Source organism: Eimeria necatrix, genomic scaffold (genome assembly GCF_000499385.1).
Source record: "Eimeria necatrix Houghton genomic scaffold, Enh_scaff4, whole genome shotgun sequence".
NCBI lineage: Eukaryota > Apicomplexa > Conoidasida > Eucoccidiorida > Eimeriidae > Eimeria > Eimeria necatrix.
The window spans coordinates 101208-119161 of NW_013654790.1; the positions used below are offsets into that span (position 1 = coordinate 101208).

General features: G+C 50.8%; 3 protein-coding genes across 3 annotated transcripts; 2 read left to right on the forward strand and 1 right to left on the reverse strand.

The window, feature by feature from the left end:
* Window positions 1-595: 595 nt before the first annotated feature.
* Window positions 596-3139, forward strand: ENH_00058810 (hypothetical protein, conserved; the record flags this gene model as incomplete). Its single annotated transcript, XM_013583618.1, has 1 exon — window positions 596-3139. One exon carries the CDS (start codon window positions 596-598, stop codon window positions 3137-3139), a length of 2544 nt encoding a protein of 847 aa, XP_013439072.1.
* A 517-nt stretch (window positions 3140-3656) lies between these two features.
* Window positions 3657-5160, reverse strand: ENH_00058820 (hypothetical protein, conserved; the record flags this gene model as incomplete). The annotated part of the gene is made up of 5 exons (XM_013583619.1): window positions 3657-3946; window positions 4074-4168; window positions 4338-4556; window positions 4697-4796; window positions 4947-5160. The coding sequence occupies 5 exons, from the start codon at window positions 5158-5160 to the stop codon at window positions 3657-3659; spliced, it is 918 nt and encodes a 305-aa protein (XP_013439073.1).
* A 5113-nt stretch (window positions 5161-10273) lies between these two features.
* On the forward strand, window positions 10274-17515 carry ENH_00058830 (hypothetical protein, conserved; the record flags this gene model as incomplete). The annotated part of the gene is given in 6 exon segments (XM_013583620.1): window positions 10274-10792; window positions 10798-14306; window positions 14448-14550; window positions 14667-15125; window positions 15298-15657; window positions 15974-17515. Coding segments are annotated over 6 exon segments (6492 nt in total).
* Window positions 17516-17954: the final 439 nt, after the last annotated feature.

Here is a 17954-nt window from a genome sequence, read left to right on the forward strand (position 1 = left end):
CCTGCGAGTGCATGATACATGCACGCGACACGCACAGTTCGACGCAAGAAACTGCTGTTTGAGACCACCACTGATCTAGCACTTCGTTTATATGGATTTCAACCTAAACGGTACAGATCTAGGTAGAGAAATGAATCACGTCTTATGTGCTGCTTTTGTAGCTCACGAAGACAGCAAGCTCTTGCGCGCTTTCTGCACATAGCATCTACCCATGAGATAGTAGAGGCGCCCAGCTTGACAATTGAAATATTTACTTCCACTTTCCGGTCACACATCAATTTCTTTCCCGTGAACAAGCGCACATAACAGTTAACTTGGCCTTGCCGCCCGTGTCCAATTCACGCCTTGAGCGGAAACAAATCGAGTGTTCCGATGATGCTGCTCCATTGAAAATAGAAACCCGCGCACTACTCACGTGAGAGGCCATGGTAGAACGAAACATTAGTCTGTCTTCAAGCGGCAGCTGGTCGATGGTAGCTACGGAGGATGTGTTGTGCTGGGCAGCCGAAGAGTAATTTGTTCTTTGGTATGCACGGGTTGGAAAGAAACTGGAATGTGCTAATTGTAGAGCCATTTGCATGTCTGCTTCTTGAGGATGCGCGCCTTGCTGGAAAGACAACAACAGAAGCACCGCGCTGCAGCCGCTATGGGGGACATTCTGGTGCGGCGATCCCAGCAGCAGCAGCAGCAGCAGCAATCTCTTGCGTTACGCTGGCAGTGGAGTGAGACTAACAGCAAGCTGCGGAGGCAAGAACAAGCTCTGACATTTTCTCTGCAACAAGTCTTGTCTTCTGAAGCTCTGCAAGCTGTGAGTTGCATCGCAGACGACGCTGAAGAGTACACAAGTACTGCAAAGCAAATTGGGACGGAGGGGGCAACAGCCACTCACGGCGCAACTAACGCAGCAGCTGCTGATGTGGTTACACCTGGCGACTTACAGTCTTCGAACGTCAAGTCTCGAGCTGACGCAGCAGGTGGCAGCGCGACTTCCAAAACGCTGGCTGCCGGTCGCCCTTTTGGGCGTTTCGCCGCTACGCTGCATCGTATTTCATTCGTGCTGCATTCACTCAAACAGTTGAACTTGGCTGCCAGAAGCAACTGTACATCTATCAAAGATACAGTTGCAACTGCCGCTGCTGCGAATTTGTCAGCACATGAGGGGTCCTTAATTGAATCGGAGACAGAAAAAGAGCTACCGCCGCAAACTGAACCCACACAGGAAGATCACCGGCAGCTGTTGCTTATGGCTGGCTGTATCTTCCAGTCAGTGGCTGCAACTCTAAAGGAAGAGGCGATATCACTGGAAAGGAGCTGGAAGGCCGCAGCAACAGAGGCGGCAGCTGCTACTTCGACTTTGAGAGAACTCCAACTTCTCCCACAAACGTGTGTAACCCCGTTGGGGCTGCAGCGTCAGCAACAGCAGCAGCAGGGGGATCCACAAAGTCTAACAGACACAGAGGATGCGATCTTTCGGGGAGAAGCCCCGGAGGTTCGTGCAGCAGCAGCAGCGGACGAGCTGGAGTTTGCCAGTAGGCGCAGTAGCACAAGCAGGGCAATGAACAAGAAAGAGCCTAAAGTTGCCAACAGTTCACATGAAGAAATAACGGCTTTGCCAAAAAGCAGCTCAACAGCGACAGTGAGACAGAGGCAAGCCCCTGCTGATGCACCATGGCAACAGCTGCTAGAAGAATACGGGTTGCGATTGCTGCAGCTGGAGCAGAAACACGCGCAGGAGCTCGAGGAGTGTCAGCGGCAAATTCTGCTGCACAAAAAGGCTCTCTACAAGGCAGCTTCGGGGATTGTCCACAGATCGATGATGCAGCAGCAACACCACAACCGCAAGAGCAAACTTGAGAGCTGGTTGGAGGAATCCATCGTCACAGAGGCGGAGGTGAAGAGTCAATACGGCAGCTGCGGCAAATTCTCCCTCCAGACCCCAGCAGGTGCAGAGGGGACAAGCCCTAAGCTTATCCAAAATGAGGAGAAGGACATCGACTTTGATGCCAAAGAAGTATGCACAGATGATTGGCACACTGCGGCAGAGTTGACAGCAGCGCCTGAGGAGGGAAGTGGAGGCTGCGCTACAGGTACTATCGCATCTACTGCTGAAAGAGACGCTGTCGCTGAAGTGCTCTTTACTGTGCGTTGGCTGTCCTCTGTTGCTCTAGCCGAACGAGATGGCGACGAGGCGCAGTTGGCATGTCTGTGCAATCGACTGCAGCTGGCATTTCCGACCGCTGCAGAGAAGGACCTGAAGGCGATATTGAATGCACAGCAGCAGCTGAGCCTCGCCAACCAGCGGCAGGTCACATGCGTGAGGGTGTGGACATCAGCACGACAGCAGGAGTTGTCACTAGTGATTCAGGGACTGAACGCCCTAACATCTAGATGTAGGGATACGATAGAAAGGAACAGGGTTGCTCAAAAGTTGAGGGAAAGGGGCCTTAAACTGTCTAAGCAGCTTGAACAGCACAAAAAGAGAAAAGAGGAGGAAAGGAGCAGGCTAGCAGCAGCTGAAAAAGCTGCCAAGGAAGCGGAGGTGGCGAGGCAGCTGAAAAATGCTATTCGGGAAAGGTCGAGAAGAGAAAAAGATAAAATATGCATTGAGGAATTCCGTCAACGCAAGCTGCTGGAGTCGAAGCAGCTCCAGGAGAGAAAGGCAGCAAAGCAACAAGCAGCATTGGCTGCAGAAACACCACAAATAAAACTTTTGAAAGCCGCCCGAGTTGCGAGGCGCCAGGAGCAGCACAGATTACGGGCGCTGGTTATACAGTTGGAGAGGCAGGAGCAAAAGCTGCAGGAGGAGTTGATGCGACAGCGGTTGCTCGCAGTCGCAGACAAGCTAAAGCCTGCAGCAGAAAAGGATCCTTCAAGGCTTCACCAACCCACTGCCTCTTCTCAGTCCTATACTCAATGCGGAGAGCAGCAGCGCCAGCAGCGCGACCAGCAGATGCAGCAGCGATTAGCCAGTTTCGGCGTGGACGCTACGTACAGCAGCGACGCCTTAATGAAAGATCTGCGCTTCAGATTCAGCACGGAATTGGCTGAATGCCATCTGGCTAACACCAAGCCAGCCCAAGATCTCCTCATGAAAATGAGCCGCCGCGAAGAGCCAAAAGACAAACCACTTTCATTTTGACTATTCTGCCACCCACTGCTTTCGTCTCATTTGCTACTTTGCTTTTGTGCGATTGTGCGAGCCAATCTATTCCTAGTCTCATTACTCTACATCGACTGAATAGTGAGCAGCATTTGTTGCTGATGGCTTGGGATGGTGGATGTCTTCTGCGCTGGTATTCCCTTCGGGTCTTTCAAACCCGCAAGAACACTAGCGAATTGCTATTAAAAGCAGTGAGCGTACGCTGTATTACGTTAACAATTCAAGTTTATGCAGTCCTTCGCTGCAGGGCGTGCTATCTCTTTCTGTATGTCTAGTTGGCGTGGTCAGTACGCGATGGAAGACGCCAGTGTAGAGCCAAAATAATGAGTCTAAAACCAGAACCGCAAAAAAACGGTTCCTCGAGCCACCCGCAAACTAATTCATCCCTAATCGGCTGAAGCTGTAAGTCAAAGTGTCACAGCAGCTCAGCTTGGGACGTTGCTAGGGTCACTCGGGCTTGCGGGGATTAGCAGCCCAACGATAATATCATCAACCTTCAGGAGCAGCAGTTGAGGCAAGCCTGCGCCTGCTGCGCCGCTGCAGCAATGTCTATTTCGCCGTCTGCATTCACCACGGCGGGTCCATAGTAGGCCATGGCATTTCGGGACTTGTAATATTCGTTTCTCATGGCCGACTGAGTGAGACGGACATCGAACCGATGGCTCACAGGCTCAAAGAAAATAGCCCACAAGAACATTACACAGAGGGACACCCCAAGCATCACCGTGTAGACGGCGTCCCAAACAGGAAACGACGAATTGCCCCATGTGGCGAGAGCAGCGAGCTCTGCAGCAGCAGAAGCACACACGCAAGCACACAGGCAAGACAGGGGCACCGATAAGTTATACTCTAACAAACGTAAAAGGATCAGGCAGAATGGAATATGATGAGCACTCTGTCTAACTAGACTCACCGGCGAAAGCTGTCAAGTGGAAGCAGAAGGCACCAAGCCATCCCCAAGCCTCTCCAGCGCCCTCCGAGTGGTACGCCTCAAGGTAAAATATAGATCTGCGTCAGACACAAGGAAAAGGCGAGGCAGTGCAAATTTTCAGCATTTAATCAAACCGCAGATGCAACTAGCTGGAGATCGGCACAAGCTGGCGGCACTCTGAGCCTCGAGTGGTCACTCTATAAGAGTCTGTAAGTTCCACAAGCCAGAAATAGAGTTTACACGTACCCCGCGTAGAAAAACATGGAAAAGGCGTCACAAAGGCGCGAAGTGAAAAAAATGAGCCAGGAAGACCCGCTGCCTATATTTTTGTTCATCCAGGGATCGTCGAAGTAGTAGTTAGCGGAGTAAACGACAAGAAGAGTCAATGTTGAGGCAACAACGCCGAACGAAGAGGCCTGCTGCAGAAATTTGCTCCCTGTGCGATATCCCCTGGATTGTTTGATGCTGAATCCCAAACAAATTTAGCAATTGCAATCATGCCCGATTAGTAGATGTCTAAAAGCCCATCTGAAAGTCTCAGTCAATATGTTGTCGCAGCAGTAAGTAAAATTCTGTTAGGAGATGGGGAACCGGGAAAGGCGCACCTGCTGTCGTCGTCAGTCAGAGATTGGAAAGCCAACATGGTGAGATGCCCGAGTATCAGCAGGCCACAGCCCAACTGCGCCGCCCAAAGGGGGCATTTGCCTGAGAAAAGAAACACTTGGTAAATGCGTATTAAAATTAAAAATCCGAATTGTAGTGATGCGGATTAGAAGTTTATAGAGCACTGTTTGGGGCCACAGCCCACTGTGCCGTGAGGTACTTGAGACCCTTGTTCGGTCATGTGTGACTCACCAGCAGACTCAGGAGCGGCCCTAAGGACGTTTAGAAGCGCCAGAGGATCGTTGTTTCCAGCCGAAACCGTCATGAGGAGGCATGCATAGGCCCCCAGCAGCAAGAAGACCCCCAGGCGAAGGCTGTAGTTGACGATGAAGCTCCAGAAGGGCTCAAACTGAGGTCCGCGGCCCTCAGGTGCCTCTCCTGGTCTTACTACGTAAGTGAAATACATTTTTGCAGGGAAATTTTGGCAAATTAACGGCTACACGAAGGACAGGGAGGCGCCGTGGTCGATGCTGCCGGGCTCGCCGCGTGCGCGAATCGGCTTTCAGTCACGCGCAATGAAAGCATACAGTTCCAGATGCTATATTTATTCTTATTTTCCAGAAAGCAAAAAGACGGAAATCGAAATAAAAGCGAAAGTTTGGAAAGAATTGGCGGAGGAATTGACTGCTGCCGAGACCGACGGGCTGACCACCGCCGACTAGCGAATTTCGCTGCACAGTCCAGAAGCCTGACCGAATTAGGAAGCTTACTCTGGTGAACTTTGGCTTGGGTTTGTTGGCATTCTTCTTTCCATGACTTAAAATTGAAATTGTGATGTAAATTAACTTTAAAATGTGCATTCGAATTTCCAGTTGGCTGCCGAGCAACTGGCCCCCCGCAGCGCTCCCTGCGCTCCCGGCTTGGGCCGAATGCAGCAGCACCACGCGAGGCCCGCTTCAACATTGCTAGCGCGTAGTCGCTACCCATGCATTTCATGTAATTTGTTTGAATGGTACAGAATTTTCCGTCATCGGCTTACTGGGTAGTGAGAGTTCTCGCAGCAAACCTCACACGGTCATATCATGGATCCCTATTCTTGAATGGCGGGGCCTGCGGGCAGCTAGATTGGTTAGCTTTCGTCGAATTAGATCAACTTTACAAAATGCCTGTCATTAATTTGGCCCAGGAATTATTTTTTGTATGCTTGCTGAAGTGCTGGCGCGCACTAGCTCCTCAACTCCCGATGTGGGCTTAGCTGCACAAGGCGGCATCTCGGCGCCAGGGTACAAAATTGCAGGATTTCCAATGGACAGCTTTCTCCCTGAAGTAAATCAGCATGTTACTTAACTGTTGTTTCAAGCCATGCACCGTTGTTGTTGGTCACTTGTTATTTTCGCCGTTTTGTTCCTAGTGTAAGTAGGTTAGGTTGCTGCTTCATTAAATCTTTTCTTGCTCCATTGATGTCTATTGGAGCCAGTCCAAAGGTCAGTTTTGTCACTTTGATTTCCTTTCTGATTCTGATACGTTCAGCTCCCACTTCCATCTAGACACTTCCCCAGAATTTACTGACTTAGAGCTCAATGCTCAAGCGGTATTGCCTGTGCTTCAGCAAGCATGACACTGAGACCTCAAGTGTGAGGGCGGCTTCAATTTTCTTTCAGATGTGACAAAGACTCGATGAGCCTGGCTAATAACACATTAGTGTGACACTCGCCGTGAACTAGGTTTAGGCATCTCCGCTCGAGCTCCGTCTGCACGCGTTCAATAAAACAAAAGGGTTGTCTATTAAATCGAGAAAGTACGTTTGTTATTGGCAATTGGAATAGTCATTATAACTTCTGTCAATTGTGGATGTTTTCGGGTTACTTTCTCAATATTGCTGCGAGCCAGAAATACACACTAATTCAAGTTAAGGATGCCCTCGGTCACTTGGGAGAAGGGTCTCAAGCTCACAGCGGCAGAACTTATGGGCTAATCCAGTACTTAAACGGGAGTTTGCTTCTATGCGCTACGCCCAAGCCATCACAATACTCATTCATCCTCAAGAAGCAATGAAAACTCATTGTATAAAATTTAATGTATGGATTAGAAAACGATCTAGTACTATTGAGGTCATTGTTCCTTGCTTCTGCAACATAAGTAGTTATTAGGCTGAAGTCCCAGCACAAATAAACTGACGTAGCTAGGCGGAGGTGCCAATGCCTTTTTGGTCAGCGGTCAGCAGCTACGGGAAAGACCGTAAATGAAAAAGAAAGAGCGCGACTGTAGATGGACGAGCTGTTAATGTCCTTCGTATCTGCTACGGGTAACGCTGGAAAGAACCTCTATTCAAGCTTTCTTATTATTCAGTAGGCATTGCAGCGTTTAAACTGGCAGCGGCGCGACTTCAGTAACCTCTGAAAATTGAACGTAATTCATTCTCCAAATAAGATGAAAGGAAAAATTGAATTCATTTCAAATTCCGTAGTGCATGCGTTCGGTTTGAGTGTCCTTTGCACTCACGCTCATGATGCTGAATTAGTGTAGCTCTCTGGGTCCCGATTAGTCTTGGTAGAAATCGGGAATGCGTATCTTGCTTAACAGACGTAATTATGCAGGCATGAGAAACCGTACGATAAAGCAGTGCATTCTAAACAGCAAGCGATTATGGTGTTTGTCCTCACTCTGCGCTCCACTAAGCATTGCAGTCGGCACTGCACCAGCTGCTGCCACGCAGTCCCAAATCTATCGCGATCTGGATTTTTTCCAGTGAGAACACTTTGCGCGCCGCCACGAATTCGGCCTGGGCACAACACCGCCAAGTTATGCTCTAGCGGAACGCCGCAGTAGATTCTTCGCTATGACACCCCTGTAGGGACTCATTGCGTCAACACAATCATCTTAGTTAGACCGAAAGAGCTTCAGTAAGCAGACGCATGATGAAACAGGAAAAGCCAGACACCAAAAGAGCGTATGGCGACGGCGCACTTTTGCACAGGGTCGACACACATGGTTAATTTCACCCAGAAATTGATTTCTTACGTCTGCATTTTCTGATGGCTTTATCTTGGTTCTAGCCAGAGCACGGAAGGTTCATTTAAAATAGATCGCTTCACAGCGCTTCGGTTTGTGCAGTTTTTGTAACTAATGGGGACTTAAGATGGAGCGCCACATCGCCCGTGCAAGTAATGTATTTGGAGACAGACCATCGAGAAATTCTACCCCTCTTTGACAGCCTTAAGTCGATTTAAGGAAGGCAGAATGTGGCCGAATGCACGCGGTACGTGTAGCTGCACCGCACCTTTATTTGCAACACAAAGGCGTTATGGTCGAAAAGCCAAAGTTAATGTCAAATGAGCCAGTGTTTTGGCTTCAAAGTAATGGGCTTGACCAACGTTGTACTTGCCGAAGATAAGGGAAGTTAAGCACCTGATGAAATTGATTCCAAAAGTTTGAATGAAGTGCACTCCTAGATCGTTTGTCGTCACAAGAAAGGGGAAACATCAGACAAAAGTGAGGTGGCTGGAGTGTATGGTGACTGGGGATTGCACGAAGTTTAAAAACAGGAAACTGCGAAGACGCAGGCTGATACTGTGTCTCTTCTGCCTCATTCTGCAGTTAGATATGCAACTTAAGAAAAGGCATGCAGTGAAATACAGGCAGGTTACACTGCATGACGGCTCGAGCAACCATGTTTTGAATTACCGTCACGAAGCAATGCTCAAAACTCATTCTACTCTCAAGTAATACAGAATACTAATGCATCAAAGTTGGTATCATTTACAAAGTACGCCTTCTTCTGCCGGTGGGAAGGCCTGCAACGACTCTTATTGTTGGGAGCAAATACACTTTCATATGAGTGGAGGCTCTCCCAAATTCGACCTCTTCCGGAATGGAAAGGCCGACGTACAGAACGTGAACAGAGTGTTATGCTGCGAAGGTAATAGTTTAATGCTTGTGTGGTAACATGTACAGCTCAACACCTGGAAACCACTGAAAGAAAGTGTATCTACATATCTAGATCGCGAACCATGCTCAAGTACTGCTCCAAAGTAATGAGATGTAACGTTACATCATCCATTCAGATATATACAGGTACTCTGATATTGCATAGAGGCAAAAGTATAATGCAGTTACTTGAAAATGCGGGACCTCCGCTGATCGTGTTTCTTCTGAGCAGTATCCCAGCGACCGTTCTTCATGTTTTTTTCGAAATAAAATTGACATATAAACTAAAAAACGATTAGGCTGAATTTCGCTTTTGAAATGACTTCTTGATTGTATATTGTGCAGTCATTGAGTCTGTGGATTCCCGACCGGTGGTCCGCACAGCACACCTGTGCTCCCGCTCAGAAACGGCAACTTGCAGGCTCCCTGAGAACTCACTTTGCTCTTCACAGATATTTGGCTTCAAAGAAATTTGTAGTTCGTGAGAAACATTGAAAGACATGGGATCTTGGCCCAGTTTCTTCTCCGGAGCGCAAGTGCAGCCTGCCAGTGCATGGCGGCAGATGAGGCTGCACCGTCTGTAGCAGCCTGAAACCATTCAGGATTGATGCATATTTTCGAATTCTAAAACAACGTGAATATTAAAAGTATATTTTGTATTTTAAATGTTTTCCAACTACACACTGGAAGCAATCATTGCCGCAAAGTGTTTGTTGACAAGTAGCACGTCGCCGGAGAGCGTTTCAGGGGGTTCCGCCGACCACGAAGGGGCAGCGGGAGCTGAAAAACCCATGGTTTACTTTTCTTACTAATTGGTCTTCTCGATTTAACAAAATTTTGTAGAAGCCACTTACTAGCAAAAGAATAATTGGACGGAGCACACGTGAGACATGGGGCTAATGCGAAAGCGGGCCAGCGAGGTAAATTTCACTGTCTGGACGCGAGCGCATGAGATGCTTCGGAATGAGGTGGAGAACTCGACAACGGAATCCTCTGACTTGTTATTATCTGTTATTTAATGAAGCAAAGTTACAAGCTATGCAAAGGTCTGCGGCATAACCCGTGATTGCTTGCTTGCAAGTTCGCAAGCAGCCACTTGCAGTGACGGCTGCCTTCACTGGCTCATTGCTCAGCGGCTTGATTTGCCCAGCATGCCATGACTCCTCTTTCTACACTTTATTGGATCATTTTTACTTGCTCATTTTTTCGTTTAAAGAAGACCGGATCTAAGTTTGGTTGGCGCAGCTTACCATGTGAGACACGTGTGAAGCATCACCCTCTTCCGGCGATCCGCTAGAAGGGCTTTGGCAACATGCACACCGGCATCTGTAGTATTTGCTTGGCATTAAAGCAAGAGTAGAGCCATTTTCTCTTCATTGATTATTAATCCGCAGCTGTCCCGAGAGTGCCGCCATCTAGTCCTCTGGCTGTCAAGACCTTTGGAGGCCCCTTCACACAACCGCGGGAAATCGCCTGTTATCGCCTATTCATGAGCTTCCCGAAAATTGGGCAGCCTTGTAATTCTTTTGCAGCATCAATTTCCCCTAGTAGCGGAACAAGCGCTCTGACCCTTTGACTGCACTTTGCCGTCGTGCTGCTGTGGTCGTGGCCTGGGGACACCACGTGTACAAACGGCATAGTTGTGATTTGTAATGGATCTGCCTTGGGACGCTCAGCCCCTCGAGAGAAGACGGGAGGGCCGTAGGCGAAGTGACAAACGTCACCCTCGCCACAATGAAGACGAGAGGGTGAATCGCGAGTCTATGATTGATTTTTTGTCTGGTCTCAAGGGCAGCCTACAGAGTGCTCTACATGCCCCGGAGCCTACCAATCCTGAGGCTGGGGAGCAGCAAGGGCCGGGCTCCATGATTTACTCGCAACAGTCCCCTCACACCCGCTGGGAGCGGCAGCTGCAGGAGCGCCCTCGCCACACACAGCGACAGCGCTGGGAGCAGCAGGAGGAGGCGTTGGATGAGCCCTCACCAAGTATGCATGAGCAGCACATGTGGCACCGCAACATGAGATACCTCAGCAGTAGAAAGCCGCAGAAACCCAAGTGGACGTGTCTACAGCAGCTGCAGAAGACCCTTACAATAGATAGTGCAGATGAAGAGGATGATCCACCTTCTGCCGCTGCTGCCCCTGCCTCTGCTGCTTTTAATTTTCACTTTTAGAAAATCCTTCTGAGGTAGCATACGGAGATGAGTATGAACGGCAGCAGCGCCAGAAGCAGCATGAACGGCGCCACCACCGCCGTCGCCCAAATGGCGTGCCTGGACGCCACAGCCGACGCCAGAGTTACCGGAGTGACCAATATCAGGGCTTTGATTTCGAATACACAGACGAAGAGTCAGCGCAAGCGGCTGGACGTTATGACCACGTAAGCCCTGTGGCCTCACCTCGCTTCGGGCGTCCCGAGGTGGATGAGGAGTTCTCACAGGAGCCCTCGTCTCAACAGTTTCCTGGCTATGACAACCGCCGAGAATCTGCACAGCTAGGAGAACATGATGAAACTGGAGCTTACTCCCAGCCGTGGACTGACGCTACCAATCCCTTCCCCGCCTCGGCCTCCACGGCCGCTACGGACGTCAACTCTCCCTCACTCCGGGACTCCAGCATCACCAGCAGCGTCAGCAGGCGGCACCACCAACACTCCAAGTTGCATAAGCAGCAGCAGAAATTTGAAGGCATGTCCAGACAGGAAGCTAGCTGGCTCGCAGACAGTGGTCCGCCGGCCTACAGCTCGGAGTTGCCCGTGGACCCGTCAGTTCCTCGGCGTCAGCGCTTGATAGAAATTGCAAACCGATTTCCACTTATTTCCGAAGTAAACGAAGGACTTGAAACTGCGCAGCCGCGTCTACGGGATCTCCGAGAGCAACTGGATGAAGGCCTGAGGGAGGCCTTAACCCAAGATCTCTTGGAGTTCCAGAAGGAGGCCTTTCTTTCCGTCAGACGCAAGTCTGCGGCCAAGGCAAAGCTTCAACTTCCAAAAGAGGAAGTTGAGGAGGAACATCATGGGCACGCAGAAGCAGGCATGGCGGTCTCTGTTGAAGCAGAGACACAAGAGGAAGCTGAAGAGGCAGCAGATGTGAAAGCTGAAGCGGCAACAGGGATTGCAGAAGCCTCGGAGGATGCCTCAGGAGCAGACGCTGCTCAAAAAGAAGAGTTAGCGGTCGTGGAAGAGGAAGCGCAGGCCCAAGGGACTGAAGAGGAGAACAGAGAGGTTTTGGAAGAATTGCTTGGTTCATCCGACTCCGAGGCTACCAAGGAGCAGCAGGTCTTGTCGCCCATTGAAGAAGCAAATGGAGAAGAGATAGAAGAATTGGAGGAGCCATTGGGAGCTTCGCCCCAAAGTGACGATGACTGCGCAGCAGAAGAAGAAGCTGCATGCGGGTATGAGGAAAGCAAGTGGGCTATGACCGAGGGGGAGAGTTTACAAGCCACTGAACAAAACGAAGAAGTAATGGAAGAGCCACAGGAACCTGAAGCAACAGAAGTTACAGAAGCAGATGAGGAAGACGTTGCAGCACATGCAGCAGCAGATGAGGATGAAATAGAAGGAGAAGCAGAAGCAGCAGAGGAAGCAGCAGCAGTAGAGGCAGCTGAAGAGGAAGAGGAGGGCATTCTGGCATCCGACTTTACGGAAGATGAAGGGACACTTGGTGCAAATCCAGAAATACAGGAAGCGTTGTCAGTCGTAAACAAAGCAACACAATGTTGCGTTGAGGAGGAAAGACAAAACAACGAAGCAGATGAGGTTACAGCTGGGATAGCAGAAAAGGAAACCGAAGAGGAAACGCCGCCAACGGATGGGCAAAAAGAAGAAGAGCCACTTCAGCAGCCACAGCCCTGTTCCTCCCAGGGCAAAGTGGCAACGAGCCCGGAAAGGGGAAGCCAGAAAGAGGTCGGCAGCGACCAGCTCACTTTGGAAGCACTGCGCGCATTGTCTGTGAGGATGCTGCAACCGCTGAAGTTTGGCACAGCGCAAGTACAACAGAAGCAGCAGGTAGAGAGGAGCATTCCGAATTGGGGAGCGAACCTATTTCCCCACATCGAGAAAGGAGAATCACTACCAGCATCTGATAGCTGCGTCGGCGGAAGACAGCTTCCGCGGGAAGACACAGACCTGGTCTACGGCCTACTAACGCACAGGGCCAGGCTGCACCAGCTGCTGCTTATGGAGGCCACAGAAATGGCAACTGAAAGACAGAAAATGCCGTTCAACAGCTTCGACAGCAGCGCTGATTCATGTAGCAGCAACATTCCGCCAGATTATCGGCAGTGGGCACCCCAACCATCACAAGAGGCACCGTCGGCTGCACAATATGAACAAAATGCCACAGGGGAGGACTCCCAAAAGCAGCCAGAGGCAGCTCCGGTGGTAGAAGCAACTCAAGACAAAGAGATCATTGACAACCCATCTTCTTTGGTATGCGAAGAATCCACAGCAGCGGCGCAAAACGCGCAAGAGTGCCTAGACTCTCCACCCTCAGCCAAGCAGGGAACAGGGACGGCAGCATCCGCTCCCGACAAGAATGAAGCCGATACTGAGCCAAAATCAGCAGTATCTTCCAGCAAGGATGCAGACTCAGAAGCAGCAGGATCAAGTCGTGGTTGTGAGGGCTGCAGGAATACAGAAGACTCGCCCTCGTTGGACCTCGCAGCGGTTGAAAATACAGGCGATTCCTTGCCAGCCTCGGCAGAAAGGGAAGAGCAGCCGCAGGCTCTTGCTGAATCATCTGAGACAGAGGGAAGGAAAGATGAGGACAGTTCTGCAGATGCAACGGCAGCTTCTGCAGTGGAAGCAAAGGCAGCAGCAGAGGCAGCCGCTGCTGCGAAGGCAGCAGCAGCAGCAGCCACTACAGCTGAAGCTGCCGCACTGGAGGCTACACGTGCAGCAGCAGCAGCAACTGCAGCGCTTAAAGCACACGCTGTAGCGGCGGCAGCTGCAGCAGAAAAGGAAAAGGCTGCGGCTGAACTCTCCCCACCAGAGGATTCCCCTCGTATTCCCCAAGATCAGAAAGCCATCCACGAGCTACAGGGACTTCACGAGGAAAATATAGCAGCAGCTGCGGCTAAAAGGATCATTTCTTCAGCTGTAAACCCAGAAGACCTGATAAGTTATGACGAAGCTAAAATTCGCCTGAGTTGCGGCAGCGCCAATGTGGCTCAACGACGGGCTTTGCCTATTCCGCCTCCAGCGAGAGGCAGCAAGATGTACCATCCATCACTGTCACCCATTGCAGCAGCACCACAACTAGCAGCTATACGGGCGGTCTCGTCGGCTGGAACATCAAAAGCATTAGAAACAGTGAGGACTCTTGAGGAAAATGGATTGTATCCTCACGTCCGGTTAGACGGGAAGAAAAACAGTGGAAAAGAGGAAATTGTCGGGGCATCGAGCCAGCGAACGCTCCAGCACAAGCTGCAGCAACAGCTGAGGCTGAAGCTGGTACAACAGCAAGCAAATATACAGACGCTACCGCAGCTGCAAGAAACGCAACAGATTCTCCCGCTACAACCGGAGCAGCCTATTCTGAAGCTGCAGCAGCTCGTTCTGCAGCAACAGGAGCAGCAGCAATTGGCCGAAAAAGCTCAAATAGTGAGCCCACAAGATGGCTCGACCTCATCGCGCCGCCGTGCAAGTCGTGTTCGATTTGCAGACGAAACACTTAAAAACGAGGAGTGAGTTCCTCTCCTTTATCCAGGGATGTGTAATCCCCGCTGGCGGCCTCAACGTTTTCCTTTGCCGGCCTGCGGTCTCTTCCTACGCAGCAGGGCTACCTTCGCTGCTGTTGTTTCTGCGTCTCTCTTTGCTCTATTTAGGCTCAAGGAGCAACTGAGAAAACAGGCTAAGGAGCTGCGGAAGCTGCGCCACTTCAGAGACTTGCAGCACACTCTCCATGAAGAGACCGAGCAGCACATTGACGTGAGCAGTCTGTTGACAGACCCAGAACTTCCGAAAGCAGCTGTTATCCATAAGTGTCCCGATCTTGCCACAGCCAACGTTGCCACTGTGTGTTGTTTTCTCTTCCGTGCCTTCAGAGGCTGCACACGGAGCTGAAGAATCTTGCGGATGAGAACTTGAATTTGTTGGAGCAGCAGAAGCAAACAGGGCTTGGAGCTCAGCAGTTGGCCTTCAACCTCCTCCGGTTGCATGCGCTAGGAACGAAGCGGGGAGTGCCAGTGAAGGATGCTGCAGTATCGCCCCGCGGCGAACAGACAACAGCTCTCGAACATGTGCTGCAGCAAAACAGAGAGCTGGAGCAGATGCAGTGGCAATTGCAGCAGCTACGGCAGCGCGTAACCGACAACCGCGCTACTCAGCAAGCAGATGAACAGCGGCTTCTAGAACTACAGCAAAGTGAGGCGAGACTGCAACAAGAAAACAACAACCTGAGGCAGATGCTGCAAACTCTGAGTGCAGCACAGCAGCAGCAGGCCTCCGCAGCTCAGGCAGAACATGAGAAATCCAGAGATAAGCTCCACGAGGAAGCAAACACTGTAAGGCTAGACATTCTTAACTCTCAGTGGTTGCAGCGACCGCCAGCGGAGTAGGGAGCCGTGTATTTGTATCCAAGAGGTTTAAGGCTCAGGATCTACAGTGTAGAACAAGGCAAAGCTAAGGTCCTCATTTTCTGGATTCGTTGCATGGTTGCTTATTACGATTGCCCAGGATTTGAGAAGAACTCTTGCTGTTGAACAACAAGCTCGCTTGGAGGCGGAAGAACAACTAAGAGAAACACTTGAAGTGATGCAGCTGCTAAAGCAGTGCCTACAGGATCACAAAGAGAAAGCGGCCTCTCTGGAGTACCACGTCAAGGAGCTGCAGGAACTGCAACGGCAACAAAAGGAGGAACAGCTGCAGAGGGCTTTTGAGGCTTCCCAGTCTGCTGCGATTCTGGAGGCCTTGGATCGAGAACAAAACACAGGGGCGCCGCAAGCAGCGCAGGAGACAGTTAGCACCACAGCACAAGAAGACCAGCCTTGCAAAGCTTCTACTTGCCAAGATTCACCGGAAACAGTCAAAAAGGAGGTGATGCAAAGCGGCAGAAAACATAAGCAATAACCTGGACACAAAGAGTAGTCCCAGCCGCATGAGCGGCAACGCAGTGACAGCAGCATGGAGCGCATCGACTACGTTGAAAGCCAGCCACTAGTGGCGCATGCTTACAGTGTAGAGGCAAACTTTGAATGCGTATGAGGCTACCTCGGTAGCTGGCTTTGAGTTTGCACACATCCTGAAGCTTGGGTAGTGTAATCGTGTGAAGCTAAATAGCAAGAAGGTAAACAGCTCTTTGGGTCATGGTCGTGCTAGTGTGGTTACCTGTGGCGTTTAACTTTATTTGCAGACAAGTGAGATGGGCATACAGGCGGGCCCTCCAATGCCGTACGGCAGTCACACCAACGCTGCTGCTGAGGAACACCAGCAGCTGCTGAGGCAAGCAGCACAGCAACAGCAGCTTATAGCTCGGCTCAAGTCGGCTTTGGCTACCCAGGCAAAGACTTTGTGCCAGGAAAAAACATATTATCAACAGCTGGTATTGAAGTTTCAGCAGCGTATTGCTGAACTGGAGAGGTACCAGCATCAGCTGCTGCTCCACGTGCAGCAACAGCAGCAGCAGCTGCTGCAACAGCAGCACCAGGCAGCTTCACTACAATCCGTGGCATCAGGAGCTTCTCAGCGCCCGCCATTTGTATTGCAGGCTCCGCCTGTGTTCGTCAGCGCCCCAGCAGCAAGCTCACCAACAGCGCCTGTACTTACCCAGACCTCGTTTACAGCGGCCGATGTGCAGGCGGCAGCGCGTGCTGCTGCTGAGAGACAACATCAGCAGCGGGGGTGCCGAGAGGTGCAGGAAGGGACAGCGGCGAGGGTCGACATCATTGAACGCGAGGCAGAAGCCGACCCGAGCTGCAGTGCACGCAGCGAAGACTGGCTCAAACTTCTGTCGGAGGCCATCGAGGAAGAAGAAAATAAGCAGCGGACCGAAGCAACTCCAGGGGAAGCGCAGGACGAGGGGCAGCGCAGAGCAATATTTGACAGGCCAGGGACACCAGCAGCTGTAACATTAGCAACTCAGAAAGGAGCCAAGTCAGTTTCAGCCACTCGAGAAGATACGGCACACGTGGAGATCCAAGAAACCCAGCCTGCATGCTATAACCGGGACAATGCATCAGCAGCCCTAGAGGAGGCACTGTCCGTTGATGCAGTAGAGCCGAAGACATTTGGGGCTCAAGAGCAGCAGCAAGCACAGCAGCAACTGATACAGCAACTGCAAGATAGTCTGCAAGGGAAGGTGTACGTGCATCTTGAGAAGCTGCAACGCACCCTTAGTTCGGACCCTAATAACGGCCTATCTTTGGGCAGTGTATGCGGTAGGGGAATTTCGCAATGCACAAATGAGGGTCAGGAGGCCGCAGGTGAGTTGATAAAAGAGAACCTGGGGCATTCCAGGGAGGGCCGTGATAAGCCGTTACTTACTTCGCATGAACAGCAAACCCCACTGGAACACCGGTTACAACATCTGCTGCAGCAGAAACAGCGGGAAAAGCAGCAGCAGATATCAATACTTTCTATACCTTCTTCTCCTGCCTACGCGAGCCCATTCGGCACCACAGATTCCGTATCTGTCTCACTGCCGCTTCCTTCAGTTCCGTCCGGGCTGGAGTGTCGGGCACTGCTAAAGCGGTCCGAGCTCAACCGCAGCCCCACCACCTCTACAACTGCGAGCACTGTCGTTGGTGATGACATAAGCAGTGCACCTGCATTCCCCTCTGCCCTCTGTAAGCCACCGGAGAAAAGAGACGGTGAAAACGGGGAGGAGGTTTCTGGGGCACGGCAGAAGGTGCAGCAACTCAGGCAACTTTTAAGACAGCAAGGGCTCCTTAACTGACGAAAGACGCCCTGATGTCGTTCTCTTTACCGCAAGAATATAACTAGGGAATTCCGTTCCGGTCTCAACTCTTGAACCCTTCTTCAAGTGATTCCCTCAGTTTAAGCAAGGGGACGTAAAGCTAGACAAGCTATTTTTCATGTCGCCACGAGGAAACAACAAATGTAAAACGTAACTAAGATAGTACTGTTCTCAAGAAGCACGGGCACCTAATATCTATTCAGTGCATGCCGGAAACCGCGTTATGACTGTGCGCCCATATTTGTATCTACCCTCGTGTTCAGTTGGTTCGAGCAGTGTCACGCTTTTATCACCACCGTTCTCTGCCTTCCTCTGGTGGCAAGAAAAAAGGATAAGAAAGGAATGATGCAAAGTAACAGCTTTTAGAGTTTAAAGGCGGACTTCCACATTAGAGAGGCCACGGAGCGAAGAAATATTT